This window comes from Leptonychotes weddellii, chromosome 6 (genome assembly GCF_054177405.1).
Source record: "Leptonychotes weddellii isolate Sample4059 chromosome 6, ASM5417740v2, whole genome shotgun sequence".
NCBI lineage: Eukaryota > Metazoa > Chordata > Mammalia > Carnivora > Phocidae > Leptonychotes > Leptonychotes weddellii.
The window spans coordinates 29,300,554-29,317,676 of NC_138374.1; the positions used below are offsets into that span (position 1 = coordinate 29,300,554).

At 46.6% G+C, this 17,123-nt stretch overlaps 1 protein-coding gene across 2 annotated transcripts in view; it reads left to right on the forward strand.

Moving 5' to 3' along the window:
* Positions 1-8,632, forward strand: part of ALDH18A1 (aldehyde dehydrogenase 18 family member A1) — a 38,551-nt gene extending 29,919 nt beyond the window's left edge. For both annotated transcript variants that reach the window (XM_081823745.1, XM_081823744.1), the window contains exons 14-18: positions 1,544-1,739; positions 1,845-1,966; positions 3,857-4,043; positions 5,063-5,158; positions 7,612-8,632. In XM_081823745.1, coding sequence (XP_081679871.1) covers positions 1,544-1,739; positions 1,845-1,966; positions 3,857-4,043; positions 5,063-5,158; positions 7,612-7,793 — 783 coding nt within the window. In that variant the 3' untranslated portion in view covers positions 7,794-8,632. The remainder of the gene's footprint in view (positions 1-1,543; positions 1,740-1,844; positions 1,967-3,856; positions 4,044-5,062; positions 5,159-7,611) is intronic.
* Positions 8,633-17,123: the final 8,491 nt, after the last annotated feature.

Consider the following 17,123-nt stretch of genomic DNA (forward strand, 5'->3'; position numbering starts at 1 on the left):
CGCTCGCATACAGCTGTGTCCTGGCACTGTGATTTACAAGAATGCCTGTTAGCTCTTCATTCTTGGGGCATACCCATCTAGAGTATGAGGTCAGGGCTCTGCTCACTGGCAGAGTGATTTAGGGCAAGGCAGATGAAACACATGAAGCCATTATGCAGCATGTGAGTATGAGGTCATGCTATTATCACTATTGTTATTGTGCTCAATCGTCTCACTCTCCTCAACCAGCAAGTGGAGTCATTAAACTAGACCATAATAGCCAGAGGTTACTGAGCACCTGCTGTAGGCAAGGCAGCTTCCATCTATTGCCTCATTCAGTCCTCAAAACAACCATAGCGGGAAGATACCGTTAGTATTAGGGGAAAAACAGGCTCAGTGCTAAAAGTCACTCACCTAAAATCCCACACTCTGTGTGTGTTAGAGTATAGATTTGAACCTCAGCTAACTCCAGAGCCTTCTCTTTTTGCATTGAGGCCCACTTACTCCAACATGGCAGGATTCTGCTGGCTGCTGGGACAGTGTGTATAAACCCACTGCATTATATGCTCACTGACAAGAATTGGATTTTTTCTTATGGCAATGTTAGGGGTGGAAAGGGCACAGATTTTAGGGATTCAAATCCCAGCTCTACCACATCCTAGCTTAATTAGATAGGTCTCCTTCCAGCCCTCTTCCTACTGCTGTATCACATCCATACAGTAAAGTATGCAGATCTTTTGTGAACAACTCTATGACTTTTTCCATGGATCCACGTACACACATACGTAATCACCAGCCATATCCAGCTGTAGAACGTTTGCAGCACCCCAGAAGGTCCCTGTGCCCTTCCTAATCAGTATGCTTCCTCATAGCCACTTCTTTACTTCTTTCACATTCAATCTGTTTAGCTTATTCTTGAACTTCATTATAAATGGAATCATACAAAATACACTCATTTGTGTTGTTAGGGTTTTTTTTATTATTTATTTATTAGAGAAATAGACAGCAGGGGGGGAGGGGCAGAGGAAGAGGGAGAAGCAGGTTCCCTGCTGAGCAGGGAGCCCGATGCAGGGCCTCGATCCCTGAGATCATGACCTGAGCTGAAGGTAGGTGCTTAACCGACTGAGCCACCCAGGCACCCCCACTCTTTTGTGTTGTATTTTTTTTGTTCATCTTTATGTCTGTGAAGGTCATCCATGATGTTACTTACCTCCAGCCGTCGTTTTTCTCTTTTTTATAACCATGTGATATTCCATTTATATGTATATGCTACACTTCATCCTTTCTTCTGTTGGCCAACTTTTGGGTTGTTTCTGGTTCGGGGCTACACAGAATAAAGTTGCTATGAAAATTCTCGTACGTATGTATTTGTATTTCTTTTGTAAGTAACGTGACCATATGGGTGAAATTAAAAATCAAGAGGAGGGAAAAAGGCCATCACCCTAGTGTCCTGACACAAGTGTTTCATCCCAGGGTAGAAGTGGTCAGTAGCACTTGCAGGTGCTGCTACTTTGTATTTTGTGAGGTCACATGTCATTTTTGTTTTTATTCTGTACCTCTTCAGGTGAATACCAGAGAAGAAGTGGAAGATCTTTGTCGCCTAGACAAAATGATAGATCTGATCATTCCACGTGGCTCTTCCCAGCTGGTCAGAGATATCCAGAAAGCTGCTAAGGGAATCCCAGTGATGGGGCACAGTGAGGGGATCTGCCACATGTATGTGGATTCAGAGGCCAGCGTCGATAAAGTCACCAGACTGGGTGAGCCAGATGGGGCCCCTGCTGTGTGCAGGCAAGATATTTATCAGATCCTGTGTGGCTCGGGAGCATGTTACTAGAAACAGTTCTTTGTCTTCCTTCTTTCAGTCCGAGACTCTAAATGTGAATATCCAGCTGCCTGTAATGCTTTGGAGACTCTGTTAATCCACCGAGATCTGCTGAGAACTCCATTATTTGACCAGATCATTGACATGCTGAGAGTGGAACAGGTATGACAAGTTCCAGGACTCCTACGTCACTTCCTGTCTTCCATTTTGAGATTTAGAAGCCTGCGGGATTAGACCAGGAGCAAGTGCCATACCATTTAAGGCAATTTAAGAAGCAGTATTTTTGAGCATTTACTGTGTACAGAGTTTTGTGCTAAGTACACGGAGAGTAAGAGACATCCTTGCCTTGTCACATACTCAGATAGCTGTATTACAAAGTAGAATGTGGTAAGTGCTAAGAGAGGTCAAAGATAAGACGTGGCAGTCCTGTTTCTGGGAACCTCTTATTCAGGCAGCATAGTTTAAAGTTTGTTTCTGAGCACACATTCCTGTTTGGATTTGATTTGAAAAAATTGTGCAGAAATGTTTTCAAACAGAGATTTATATGTGTCCAACCCTCCACCAGTGTCTTCAATTACCGATATTAATGTACTTCATACAATGATATTTGGGAGTCAACAATTTGTATAATGTTTTCTCTGGATTATTTTATTACCATTTTGTTGAGGTTGTAAAAACCAGTGCCGGTAAGTTTCAGACAAATGTATGTTCCATCTTAAATTACTAATTGCAAAAGAATAGAGGCTCTCCAGGCAAAAATGGACAATCTTAAGTTTTCTGGCAGAACACATTGTAAACTTTAACATCTGATGTCATGGCACCCTTTCATAATTACATAAACAAGCACAGCATTTAGAGAAAGTGACTGCTGGCCTTGGTTGCTTTGATCCTGTGTGTATCTTTTTGCTTTCATCCTTTAGCTGGAAAGGAAGGCTCAGTTCAGCTTATAGATGGGTGGGCACGGTCCCAATGAGAACCTGAAAGGATTGTTTTGAAAATGAAAATGCACCCCACAAATTAAAATGGAGTTCGCTCACATGATCACTCATGTTTAGGGCCTTCCTTGACACTGTTGGCCTATTTGATGGCCACCTATGTATGCCAAACACCACACTGGACTGGACTAGACAGGAGGAAAATTTTCCTTTAGCAGCCAGAAATAAACCTCCCAGTCCTGATTCAGACAAACCCATGATATCCTTAGTTATCATCAAGATTGCCTTGAAATTCTTTAAATCAAAATCAGTCAATATGTGTACTTCATGTAACACTTTTGTGTTGCAGGAAGTAAATCAGCAGAGTGACTTGCCCAGAGCAGGGCTCAGGGATGGGTTTCCTGTCCCTGAGGAGCATGGTTGGACCCCAGGCCTGGAGGAAGCGGGGTCCCAGGTAAAAGGGCCTCGGGAACAACAAGAACAGGACAAACACTGCTTGTTATAACTTAAATTCCTCCAGCCAGGAGCACGATTAGCCCCAGAGTCTCTTGCTGAGCTGAGCCTCGAGGTGGGGCCTGACTGACAAAAGTTGGAAGTCTGACAGGTAACCGCAGGTTGAGGTGGCTACCAGCTAAATACTCTTTTCCTCTGAAGCACACCTAGGACTTCTCTGGAGGGAAGGGAGTAGAAATATATATGAGCCATCTCCCCCTTTCCATGTGAGTCCATGTCTGGGTCCCCTCTGCAGGGGATGGGATTTATGTAGTCAAGTGTTCATTTCAGCAAGATGCCAGCAGTCAAGGGCTTATGTCGATAGCCTGTTAAATGCCTTGCACATTCTTAACATTCAGAGGCTTCCTGCTTAAATCCCTGCTCAAGTTTTACTGAGGGCCCCTGGCCGGCAAGTGGCCAGTCGGCGTTTTCAAAAGCAGAGCATCCTGGAGGGTCGTGGGCTGCTTCTGAAAGGAAGGCAGGGCTGGTTTAATCGTCCGTGCTGCAGCAGCCACAGGCTCCTCACCTTCAGGCTCATCCGGCTGTTTGGTCCTAGAGGAAGAAGTGCGAGCTGGCTTCCTGCTGCCGGGTTTATATTGTCACCGCTCGACTTCCTCTGTTCCAGGTGAAAATTCACGCAGGCCCCAAGTTCGCCTCCTACCTGACCTTCAGCCCCTCTGAAGTGAAGTCCCTCCGAACGGAGTATGGGGACCTGGAATTGTGCATTGAAGTGGTGGACAGCGTCCAGGAGGCCATCGACCACATCCACAAGTATGGCAGCTCGCACACAGATGTCATCGTCACGGAAAATGGTCAGTGCGCACGTGCCTCAGGCCTACGGCACCTGCCCTTTTCCACCCTGGTCTCCATGGGGTCCTGCTCCTCTCAGCCCCTCTGGCTGCAGGAAAACATAGTCCGAATGGGCTAATGGTAATGCCTGGCATCGGTTGTGTTTGTGGGTTCACTGAGTGCTCTCCCATCTGCTGCCTCATTGTACTGTCACTGCGGCCCCGGGGGAGGAGGCAGGGAAGAGATGGTTAGCTACACTCTGGAGATGACTCACTCTGTGCCACAGGGATTACCATTTAATCCGGACAACAGTCCCTCCAGGCTATTGGAATAAACCCATTTACAGCTGAGGAAACCCAGGCTCAGGAGGTTGAGGGCAGAAGCAGCTCTCCACACACATTTATTCACCGCACAGATATGTACCGATAAGCCACCGAGCTGTCAGGCACTGGAGGCCCAGCAGGACAGGCAGCCAGCATGGCCCCTCAAGGGATCTGCAGACGGTTTATCGGGGAATCACAACACCACCAATAATAATAGCTAACGTTTACTGAGCACTTACGTGTGCTAGGCTCTGGGGTGAGTGCTCTATGGATGTCAAGTCCTTTTATCCTCCACACAACCCTGTGAACTAGGTAATATTGTCAGTCCCCATTTTGCTCAAGCACAGAGAGGTTCATAAACCTGCCCAAGGTCACCTAGCTAGTGGGTATGGAATTGGAGTTCAGACTTAGGCATTCTGGTTCTGGAGCCTTATAAAGAGATAATATAGTCAGGCCATTGCAGCATCAAGGGTATGTCTACAGGGGGAGATTTGGATTCCAACCCAGTCTTTCCCAGGCAACTACTCTTTCCATAACAGGGACTGAGGAAGCTGGTTAGCCTTCTTCCTCTTCAGATTTTTCACAAGTCTGCATGTTTAATATGTAGGGAAGCTCTTCAGGGGCCTGGGCTCAGCCCTGGTCAGCCACCAGTGTGTGACTGGAAGGAGGGATATTTTCCCTGGGTCGCCCTAACTCAGTGTCTTCTCTTTATGCTGCAGAGAAAGCAGCAGAGTTCTTTCTCCAGCACGTAGATAGTGCCTGTGTGTTCTGGAACGCCAGCACCCGCTTCTCTGATGGCTACCGCTTCGGACTGGGTAAGAAAGATTCTGGTCAGGAGAAAAAGAGGTCCCTTTGTGAATCACTGTGTGGTCCAAGGAGCATGGTGAGGGTGGAGGAGACACATGAAGTTACATGCTTGATTAAGATAGAAGAGTTGTGGGAGGGTAGTTGATGAGAGAGAATCCTCAGAGCAACCTTGGGCAGGGAGAAGTCCTGTGCTCTAAGCATTTTGTGTATTAAGAAGGTAGGTGCTTGTTGTTTTTTTTCCATAGATCTTTGAGATTCAGAGAAGTGAAGTAATTTGCCCAAAGCCCCCCAGCTGTCTCTCAGACCCACACTTACACAGGGCCAGAGCCTGGGTTGCTCCCACTACAGGACGGGCAGAGCACAGCATGTCTACTGCACAGGTCGTGACAGGCGTGCGTGCTGAGGTCCCTCGGGAGCTGTTGCAGACTCACTTCTTCAAAGAGAAAGCCAGGTTGCCTGAGAGGAGGGATTCCCCATGAGGACAGGACAAAAGAAGGTTTTAATACGTATGCTGGGCTTAAATAGGCAGCATCAAAAACAAACAGGTAAGCCCAGAGGTGCAAGGTTTATTTCTAAAGCACACCTTTGAAATAAAAAGCTTCAGAAAAGCACCCTTAAAAAAAAGAAAGACCTCCCTTCTCCCCTTCCATCATTAGAAATACAATCTCCAGGGGCACCTGGCTAGCTCAGGTGGAGCATACAACTCTTGATCTCAGGGTTGTCAGTTTGAGCCCCATGTTGGGTGTAGAGCTTACTTAAAAGTAAAATCTTAAAAAAAAGAAAGAAAGAAAATCTCTATTCCCCAGTGTGGAGATTTTTCAGACAGTCCCTCGTTTTCAGGGGTACCATTATAAAGAGCACCAATAGGTATTTATGACACATCTGAGAATTCTTTCAACCACTTAAGACATTTTAAAACTCTGAACTTTTGAATAGATCTGCCTAGAGAATAGTTCTCACTGAATTAGTAAAGGTTGTTAAAGAGAATTTTACTCAGTTATTCTTGGTCATTAGACTCTTTACTGTTGGTTACCTGTTTGTTATGTTGGGGTTTTGATTTAATTGTCACATCCCTTGCATTGATTTTTGTCTTTCATGTTGTTGAAGAAGAAATAGCAGCGTACTTTTAAGGGCTGAGTTACCTAGCTTTCAAGCAAAAGTCCAGGATGGGGGAAGAGCAAAAGACCACTCCATTGTCTTTGCATCACGTGCTCAGAGCAAATGCTCAAACTCTGGCTGAGTTAAATTCCTATGAAGTGCATTAATAACAGTGACAGATGGTGTTTATTGAGCACTTACATATTCCCAGCACTGTGCTAAGTGTATCACATGCATTGTCTCACTTAGTTCTACATGATGGGTTCTGTTCTTTTCCTCATTTTCCACATGAACTGAAGCACGGGAGATGGTTTGGCCATGTGCCCAAAGTCATGTGGTCCCTATGCTATCAAACCAGAATTAGAATCTGGTGGTCACACTCCCCTTGCCAACCACTACTATCCAGCATGGCCCCACTTGGGCCTCTGCCCTGCTGGTCTCTGCCTGCAGCGTCTCTCCACCTGCCCCTCCACTGGCCGGATCCTTGTCATTGTTCAGGGTTCAGAGGAAAGGCCCTTCCTCAGGGAGGCTCTCCCTAACCACTCTACCAGTGGGGTGTCCCCCCGACCCACGCAGTCTGTCCCAGCACCCTTCCCTGCACTCCCATCACCACATGAAATTATTTGCTGAACTGTTCTTTGACTGCCTTGCCCACAGAAGTATGAGGTCCAAGAAAACACGACCTTGCATAGGTTATTCACCACTGCCTCCCCAGGGCCCAGCGTGGTGCCTCTTACATAGTACATGCTTAGTAAAGTTGTGACAGACAAGGGAACCCTGCCTCCACTATATACCATGCAGAACATCCAGACAGACCCAGGAAAACCCCTAACGCCCCAAGTCTAAGCTTAGAGCAAGAGGGAAGGAAAATGAACTGACCCCTTTTCATGTATTCAGTAACTGTCTAGTGAGTGCCTCTGTGCTAAGAATTCTGGAGGATACTGAGAACATGTCCCAGCCCTTCCATTCTGGGACTTAGAGAATATTTGAGGAGATGAACCTCAATACTAAACATTGTTATATACCTCAAAAAAATGCCTGAATGTCAAATTATGATACACAGTCTAGACACTAAGCAGATATCAGCCAGCACTCCTAGCATTATCAAAATGCATTTGGGATAAGAGTGCAGAGGAGAGCCCACACATCGTGCTTCATTAGAAGAAGGGGGCTTGTCATGATTCATAGCGACCGGAGGACACATTGATGGGGACCGTGGAACCCAAGCTGATCTGGGGAGGATGGAGCAGGAGTGGGCAGGATGAGAGGGTGCCACGTGGGGAGAAGGAAGAGCTGTGGGTCTGGTGGGTGGACAGGAAGCAGGGCTGGGAAAACCCGCATCATCATCCATGCTTTTTCTTAGGAGCCGAAGTGGGCATCAGCACATCGAGGATCCACGCACGGGGACCGGTAGGACTTGAGGGACTGCTCACTACTAAGTGGCTGCTGCGAGGGCAGGACCACGTGGTCTCAGATTTCTCAGAGCATGGCAGTTTAAAATACCTTCACGAGAACCTCCCTGTGCCTCAGAGAAATACCAACTGAAAGCATTCCAAGAAGAGCAGGGAAAGATTCAAGAGGTCTTCACAGTTAAACTTGTCTTAAGAATCTCAGGGGATGAGCCAGGTCTCATCTCCCACTTCTGGAAGGGTCTGCCTGTTGGAAAGTGCACCGAGATGCTTCTGGGCTCCATTTGGCTACACCAGTCTTGGCTAATGTGCATATTCCAATTCACGCTTCTCTTTCATTGTTAGAAAATAATCGCTATGAATGGGGACTTTGCTTAATTGCTGCAGTTAGGGACTTCGCTTCACACAGTCCAGTTCCCCTCATGATAGAAACAGAAAGGTGCAGCTTCCCCACAAAAAAGCCAATGGGAAAATCATGGACGCTTTTACCTTTTTATCACCTCAGTGAGGTAACGTCTCCCCTGACGTTTGGTTGGCACTAGGGCCCATCACACCTAATCTGTCTTTCCACATTTCATCTCTTTTTGCTCACACTCATCTTCAAAAAGGAAAGGTTTGGAATTTAGAAGAGGGGCAGCTCTTCTTTTTAGCATTCTCATCAGAAACAGTCACAAAAATGGACTGAATCATTCCCACTGGGAAGATTGACCTTTTATATTTATTGTGGAGTAAAGATAAAGCAGCATTTCAGATGCTCGTGCCTCTCCAGACCCAGAAGATTCGGCATGACCCGGGATGCAGTTGGAACCTGGAGCTGCGAGTCCCAGGATGAAGTATCTACAGCAATTATGCTTGAAATTTTTATATAAATTATTTTGTCATCCTACCCTTTTCTTCCAAAACAAAAATTAGAGGGTTATTTTAATACTTTGGATTCTTCCCCCTTTTTGAGAAATAAAGTTCTTATGAAAAGCCTGTGTGCGTGGTTAAAGTCCGCACCCTCGCTTGCCCTGGCCCTCTTCTTCCTCCGCCCTCCCTGTGGCCCGCACACCCGCTTTGACACACTGGCTCTTCCCGGAATGCTGGTTGGGGAGAGCATCTGTCTGCCGTGTGTGTCCATGGAGGCAGCACAGGCAGATCCCACGGGACGGACCCAGACCGAGAGGAGAGGAAAACAGGAGATTGGGCCCCAGGAACGTAAGGACCGAGAGCATGGTGACGGAGTGAGGTCAGCGGGTATGGACAGCATGAGCGAGCCGCCACTCGGACGGCCGTGGCCCCAGTCCCGATATCCTTAGTTCACTTCGGAAGACCCTCCCTCCCTCCCTCCCTCCAACTCCTGTTTTAGGGTCCCTGGTGCCCAACAGTCTGCAGTTGAAAGCTTTCTTGTCTCGTGGGGGCCCTTGCAAAGAGAGAAGCGCTCACTGACATGCTGCTGCTTATCCTCTGAGGATGTTTTATGAGCACAAGAATCATGGTGTCGTGTGGAACATGTTCTCAGGCCGGCTCCCAACTCTCCCTCTCATCCAGAGCCTTACATGGTCCGGCAAGCCACCCTGCCCGCCCTGCCCTCAGAATGGGGAATTCTGGCATAGCTTGCCTGAAAAGGCAATAAACAAAGTCCTGCCGGAAGCTGTATGGCAAATACCACAATCAGCTCCCAAGCAGACAACAAATACCCCTTGGAGTCGAAAATAGAAAGTGACCCAAGAAGGCCGGGGCCCTTGGGGAAGACTCGGCTGAGGAGGCAGGCCTGGATCCGGGCCCTGAGCACAATGAGTCACAGGAGTAAGGAGTGGGCCCAGCATTCGGGCAGGGGACTGGCCCAGGCAGAAGTCCAGAGGTGGGGATGAAACAAGTCTGTGGAGCAGTGAACACACCAGTGCAGGGCAGAAGTTCGTGTGGGTAAACAGGAAGGTGTTACATCCCAGACAGCTGATTGTGGTAGAATCCCACGGGAGCCACCCTTCTTGGGGCAGGGGATGGGAATGGGGTTTGGGCTGGAAAACACAGCTAAAGCTCACTCATCCCACAAGGCCATTCCCCTGTAGCAACCTCAGGTTTAGTCCTTTTCTACAGAGGACTGTAGGGCCATTGGCATTCTTTATTTTTCCACCACAAGTGAAGAGATCCCCAAAGGAGGGTCAGAAGGCAGCCATTGCCTTGTAAGTATCCCCACCCAGGCAGTCTTCAGTACTTACTGGTTTGTCCCACAGGAAGGGGGCTTTTTATTCTGAAATCCCTCCTGTGGTCCTGCCCTTTTCCTAGCTACCAACTCTGGACAACAGACTGTTGAACCAGCCAATCCAGAAGCTCCCACCTCCTCCACCAAGGGGGAAAAAAAGCTCTCCGGGATATGTAAGACAACAAACGTTCTTCAAGCCAAGTTTACTTGAGTTTAGGTTTTCTGTTACAGCCAAAAGTATGTCAGTGATACAGTATATACATACGTTATGGGGCCATTTAGAAAAGTATTCATATGGGGGCCCCTGGGTGGCTCAGTTGGTTAAGTGTCTGCCTTGAGCTCAGGTCGTGGGATCTCGAGCCCCACATCCTGGCTTCCTGCTCAGTGGGGAGCCTGCTTCTCCGTCTCCCTCTGCCTCTCTCTCTGCTTGTGCGCTGCGCTCTCTTGCGCTCTCTCTCTTGTTCTCAAATAAATAAATTCCTAAAAAAAGTATTTGTATGGAAAGAAAGGTGGGCAGCCAAGGACTAGATTATAATAGGTGTTATTTGCTCTATATCCCTAATGTTGTGGAACCATCTCTCCTGTGTTTTGCAAGTAATCCCAGCCTCTGTGATTCAGGGGAGGTTATGCTGATCACCCCCCTACCGCACTATTTTTAGTGGTAGTCACATGACTCGGCTCTGATAAGTCAGAGTGCTTTGTTTGCCTGCTTACTGTGACTGCTTCAAGGCTGGGCATACGATGATTTAAACTTGGCCAAATGGCACACTAGTAGAACTAAATTTTTACTGCAGTTATTAGGAGAAACAAACTGTCCTCCTCTTTCCACATAGAAGTATCCAGCACAGAGGAAAGGGAGCCAGGGGATATATACAGACTTTGCCCGCCTGGCTCCATCAGTGCCTGAACTGGACTGGTAGGCTGGACTCCATTGTTTTCCTTTTTTGCTTAAGCTAGTTTGAATTTGGTTGAGTTTTGAGTTCTATCCCCTCCATCATAGAAGACTCTGGATAACATACCTGTGTTCAATTGTCTGCTCTGCCACTTACTAAACAAGTGACTTTGGGCAAGTTACTTAGGTTCTGGGAGCTTCAGTTTCCTCCTGGGAACATTAATATCTCCATCCTAAGTGGTAACATAAATGCTTGGCACGGCATGGGCACATGGCAAGGACTCTGTAGGGGCGGGATGGTCATTTGCTGTGATTTTTCAGGTGCCCAGGTGTGTGCTTGGTTCCGTACTCCACAAGAAAACAGTTTTCTCCTGTTATTCATGAGGCAGTTTTCAGAAGCCAGATTTTCCCATCCCAGCTTCATCTGGTCACCAGAAGCCCAGCTTTGCCCTCTGCAGAGCACTGAGCCTGAGATCAAACATTTCAGCACTTAGAGCGTGTGGGCAGCTGCTACTGAAAAGGGAGTGAGCAGTAGAGACCTTATTTGGGGTCTGGGAAAGAGAAGGTGGACCCAGGTGAGCATCACGCTCTGCCTGAAAGAAGAGGTGGTCCTGGTTTGGCTGAGGGGAGCAGGCCTGCTCTACGTAGAGGGTGGGAGCAAAGCAAGACTTTGGGTCTCCAGATACTTAACTAACATGAGCTCTGCAGAACAGCACAGAATACGTGCGGTGTCTGTGCACTTCTGAACTAGAAATTCATTTCTCAACCTCCCAGCGAATGCAAAGAGTTGGCATATTTAGATGAATCCTCTGGCAATCTCATCTGGCTAAGGCTTTACATCTAATCAAGTCTCTTTTTTGACTCGAAGCAGTTGACGTGATTACTCCTCACTTCTGCCTCTCAAATGTACGTGGAACAGAGTATTTCTGGGTAGCATTTTGTGCCCTGTAAGGATAGTGACCATGAGGCCGCAACTGGGGAGTGTTATCAGGTACAAGTCACAGAACCCTCAGTTCAAAGTAGTTTAACAAAAGAAAGGGTATTTATCGGGTTACATAACTGAGGAAATCCAGATGCATAGTTCAGACATGATTTGATGCGGGCTTGGCTCCCGTTCTCTGCAGATCTCTATAAATCAGTGGTTTCCAAACTTGAGAATCTCAGAATCACCGGCAGGGTTATTAGAATAGATTGCTGATTCAGTAGGTCGGGGATAGGGGCTGAGAATTTGCATTTCTAATAAATTTCCAGCTGCCGCCACCAATCCAAAAACCACACTTTGAGCATGACGGTTCTAGAGGTCCACTGGCAGCAAAGCTGTCCACGTTGTGGGTTGGATGATGGGAGGGTGTCAGATAAAACTACCATCAGACAGAAGTTCTATGCTCCACTCTTATTAAACTGGCCTGAATCAATCACTGTAGTAAATGTAGAAATTGAGTTGCATTGTCCCAGGAAATGCAAACAGCTAGGGCTTGAACATGATAGAAGTTCATTTTTGTGTCTGGTAAGAAGAGGTCTTGGAGGTAGGCCTCCCAGGGCTGAGGCCAAGGCTCCATGATGTCATCAGGCAGGTGGGCTCCTTTTGGTTTCTGCTCTCCCATCCTAGGGTAAGGCCCTCATCCCTGTGATAGTGATCTCCCTACCGTCAGGACCATGTTCCAGAACCACAGGCAAAGGAGTACGTGCCAGCTGCCTTGTCCACGCGACTTTTGGGAAGGCCCATCCAACTGCTCGTCCAGAACTGGCTCGTGACGCCCCTCCTCACTTCTACAAGGAATCTGGGGCATGTGACTTTTTTATCTGGCCATATTGTAGCTCTAAGAAGGAGTCTATTGGTAAGGGAGAAGAGAAATTGGGTAGGGGAAGAAAATTATTCTGATTCACGGAGATGGGAGGGGGATCCATTCACCTGCACAACATGGCTTCTATGGAGGAGCCGTTTCGTGCAGCCACATGGAGAACTCCAGCTATAAGGGAGGTTGAGAAATACAGCTTCACAGTTGGGCACACTCCTCCCTGAACAAAAATCAGGATCCTTTTCACAAGGAAGGAAAAATGATAAACATTGGGTAAGCTGCTAGCACTGTTTGCCACGATTACCCTAAACCCCCTCTAAAGACTAGCTTTTTCTAGAAACCCCCTTGTTCTCTTGAGCTCATTGATGGGTTTTGTAAGTCGGGTTTGGGGGAAGGCTGTGGGAAAGCCGAATTGCTCTGTAGGAGATGGAGAAAAGGCAAACCTCCTGGGCACCTCTGGAGAGGAGGTGGGAAATTAGAGTTGCCCTAGGCAGAGGGGACAGACTGAGGATCTGCAGGAAATTAGGCTGGAGAAAGCTAGTCCACCAAAGTGTAAAAAAAGCCATCTGTTTGTAAACTGATGGCTCCATGGGGCTAATTCTCTTGGAGGTTCTTGAATTTTAGAAAAAGGCAACTGTCACAGTAACAGTTATTCCAAAGGATTAGCCAGTGCCGTATTGGAAAGAGCTTGCATCTGAGAGTCATACTGGCCTGCATCGCTGTCTATAAATTGTGTGAACTTAACAGACTTACTTTTACCAAAATGGGCCTCAATGTCCGTATTTGGAAAAAGTAGACGACTAACACCTACCTGTCGGGAGAGATTCAGGTAAGGGAGTGAACACTCAGCTCAGGGAAGGAGCTCCATCAGCATTAGCCACAATTAGCAATAGGGCCCCTCCTGGTATGTCCATCTTTATATTCCCCAGTGGCCCAGCTAGGAGCAATGCCTACAGGTACTCGCTGACCACCTGGTGAAACAGACCACTTTGGCAGAGTTACGGATGTGGCAGGGGGCAGGGGAGAGGAGTGCCTTCTCTGAGACCCTTGGGCCATTAGGGACTTGGTGTGAGGGTGGCAGCCTAAAACGATCACACATCTTTGCTGACCTCAACATATTTCTAAACAACCGAGGAGTGTCATCATTCTCACGTAGTCTTGAACATGAACATGCTCTTGGAGTCTATTGGAATGGATGGTGGGTTACATGTTACAGTCTCTTTTCTGCTGGTGCTTCTGGCAAAAATCAATGAATAACTTTATAACCGCTCTTACTGACTGAACTCCCTCTTTAGTGAGAGTGAGATTTAAAACTTGGTTCAGTGCTCACTGAGAACCTATTATGTGCCATATGCTGAGAATAAGAGACATTCCCTCTACCCAGTGGTTTGAAGCTTAACCTGGAGAATTGCTGCTCTGTCCCAAGATTAGTTCTCCTTAACTCCCAATCTTTACCACCTTTTTGACCCCCATTCCTAGGAGAACCCTTTGGCCAATAGGAAGGCACTAAACTAGACAGCCGCACTCCAGGATGGAAGGGAGGAGGGTTCACTCCCACCTCCAAAGAAAAGCAACTCTCTCTTTATTCCATCTGGCCCTAAGATTCCTATAACACTAGAGGGCAGTCTGGCGCCACGGACCTAAGGAGGTCTGCCCTATACCTCCCGGCCACCCTCAGGCTTTTGACCTGGAGACAAGGGCTGGCACAGTAAAATGACTTTCAGAAACCAACTTACCTAGAGGGTAAGAACGCAGTCTTTTTTTAGACGAGAGACAGGACAGGGTTTGGACCTTGATTCCGCCATCTTCTAGCTGTTTGCCCTGGGGTAAGTGTCTTAACTTCTCAGAACTTTGATAATGGGTTTTGTGAGATTATATGTAAAGCACAATGTCCAGCCTGTGGAAACCTTCAACAACTGTTAGCTGTTATATTTATTTTGTTCTAAGGAATATCTTTCTCTTATTTCTGGACATTGCTCTTTTATTTCAAGTACAAACATCTCTTCCTAGGAAATGTGGTTGGGGACACTCTGAGGAGATAGCTCCTATGTATCGGGCACTATAGTAGGAGCCTTGCATGTGATGTCACAGCAATCTAAAGAGGCACTTGTTATCCCCAGTTTACAGGTACAGAAACTGAGGTTAAGAAAGGTTGAGTGAATTGCCCAAGGTCACACAGGAAGTAGTAGAACCTAGATTAGAACCTAGACACCTGGGCTTCGGAGCTCTTCCCCACCACAGTGGGCTATAGCAGTAGTATTTCCCTAGAAGCTTCTTGTACCTTAACCCAAGGTAAGTTGTAAGACTGAAGAAGGAGCTTGCCATAGCTACTAACTGGACCCCTTTTCAAGTAATCAGATCCTAGGTCTGCTCCAGTTTTGCAAGAGGAGATGCTTGTCTGGAAACTCTCCTCAGCACTTGCCCCTGGAGGGAGCCGGCTGCACCTGAATTATTTAGAGAGTCTCTAGACACTTGATATAACGAGCAGGTGTGGATGCTTCTCTGACTTTCCCTGACATGCCTTTACTTACCCCTTTTCCCTCCCCCTAGTTGCCTGTGAGGAAAAGGAGGCATCAGCCGTCTCCATAATGTGTAGATGTCTGTCTCCTCCCGAAAATTATTTGTAAGTGGACCATTTTCCTTGCAGATTTCCAAATCATGTTGATTTGAGTGGAAATTGGTGTAACTAAGACCCTAACTAGTAAATGGATAAATTGTCTTTTCCTATTGATACACAGTTCCTTTTCCTCTATCCTAAATTTATACGAATCAGTCTTGGGGACTGTTTGTAGAAGTGAAAAAAAACAGCAGGTAACAAAAAATGTTCATACTATAGATTTCACCAATGTAAAAAAACAAAACAAAGCAAATCATGCTTAGAAAATAGACTGGAAGGGGCGCCTGGGTGGCTCAGTTGGTTAAGCGACTGCCTTCGGCTCAGGTCATGATCCTGGAGTCCCTGGATCGAGTCCTGCATCGGGCTCCCTGCTCGGCAGGGAGTCTGCTTCTCCCTCTGACCCTCCCCCCTCTCATGTGCTCTCTCTCTCCTCTCATCCTCTCTCTCAAATAAATAAATAAAATCTTTAAAAACAAAAAAAAAAACAAAAGAAAATAGACTGGAAGGAAATATGAATATAAAGGTGGCACTTAGACTATAGATTTTAGGCCATAACAGCATAGGGAATAGCATAATAGCAAATTATTAATAACTCCAATGATTAGGGTCATGGGTTTTCTAGGATCTGCTCCCCACTCACACACCCTCACCTGGGTGCTCACATCCACCATGTCCTCTCTCTCATTTCCTGTTCATGGGCCGCTGTGCAGCCTCAGTTGTCCTGCTGGGGAAGAATCATTTCCACATCCGCTCCTGATCCTCTCTGTCCAGTCTGTGACTCCATATTATTATCAGCATCCTCTGCAGTATTCAGTGTGAAATCAAACTGAATCCATTGAATCCTAGTTAATAATATTTTAATCATGGATCTCTTTACAGCAAACTATTTGAAAGCAATTAGCCATTAAAAAATCTTGTTGTTGTTGTTTTAAAGTAGGCTACACACCCAGCATTGAGCCCAATGTGGGGCTTGAACTCACAACCCTGAGATCAAGACCTGAGCTGCGATCAAGGGTCAGATGCTTAACCGACTGAGTCACCCAGGTGTCCCTAAGAATCTTGTTTTGTTTTGTTTTAAAGATCTTATTTGAGAGAGAGAGTTAGCACAAGTGGGGGAGAAGGAGAAGCAGGCTCCCCACCAATCAGGGAGCCTGATTTAGGGCTCAATCCCAGGACCCTGGGATCATGACCTGAGCTGAAGACAGCCATTTAACCGGCTAAGCCACCCAGGCGCCCCTAAAAATCTTGTTTTTAAAGAATATTTATTGGCGTGGGGGAGAGGCTCCCTACAAAATGTTGAATAGAAAAACTAGGCTAGGGACTCCTGGGGCTCAGTCAGTAAGCATCTGCCTTTGGCTCTGGTCATGATCCCAGGGTCCTAGGATAAAGCCCTACATCAGGCTCCCTGCTAAGCAGGGAGCCTGCTTTTCCCCCTCCCACTGCTGCTCCCCCTGCTTGTGCTTTCACTCTCTGTCAAATAAATAAATAAAATCTTTAAAAAGAAAAAACTAGGCTATAAAATAGTATAATTTTTTATAGTATAATAAATGTTTCCCAATTTTATTATAGATATTTGGTTAAAAGGACTGGCAGAAAATATATCAAAATATAATGAGTGATTCTTACCGAACAGTGAGACTACTAGTGACTTTTTGTCATTATACTTTTCTAAACTTTCCAAAGTTTCTGTTACTGCCTGAATTATTTTTAGAATATCTTTCTTTTGTTCACAGCTACTAATATTTATTCCTATGGGAAATTAATGGTATGATGGTGAACATAAAATTTGTCATAACAATCTTTTAAATCTAGAGAGGCTTGTTTTTCTGTCCCACCCCCCTTAGCGGTCTGTCATTTGCAGACAAGAAATCGAGGCTCAGAGCGTTGAGGTCCAGACCGGCACCCAAGGGCTGTGGCCTCAGAGGAGAGATGGAACTAGGTAGTTCTGGGGCATCTCCAGCCTGTGGCTCTGT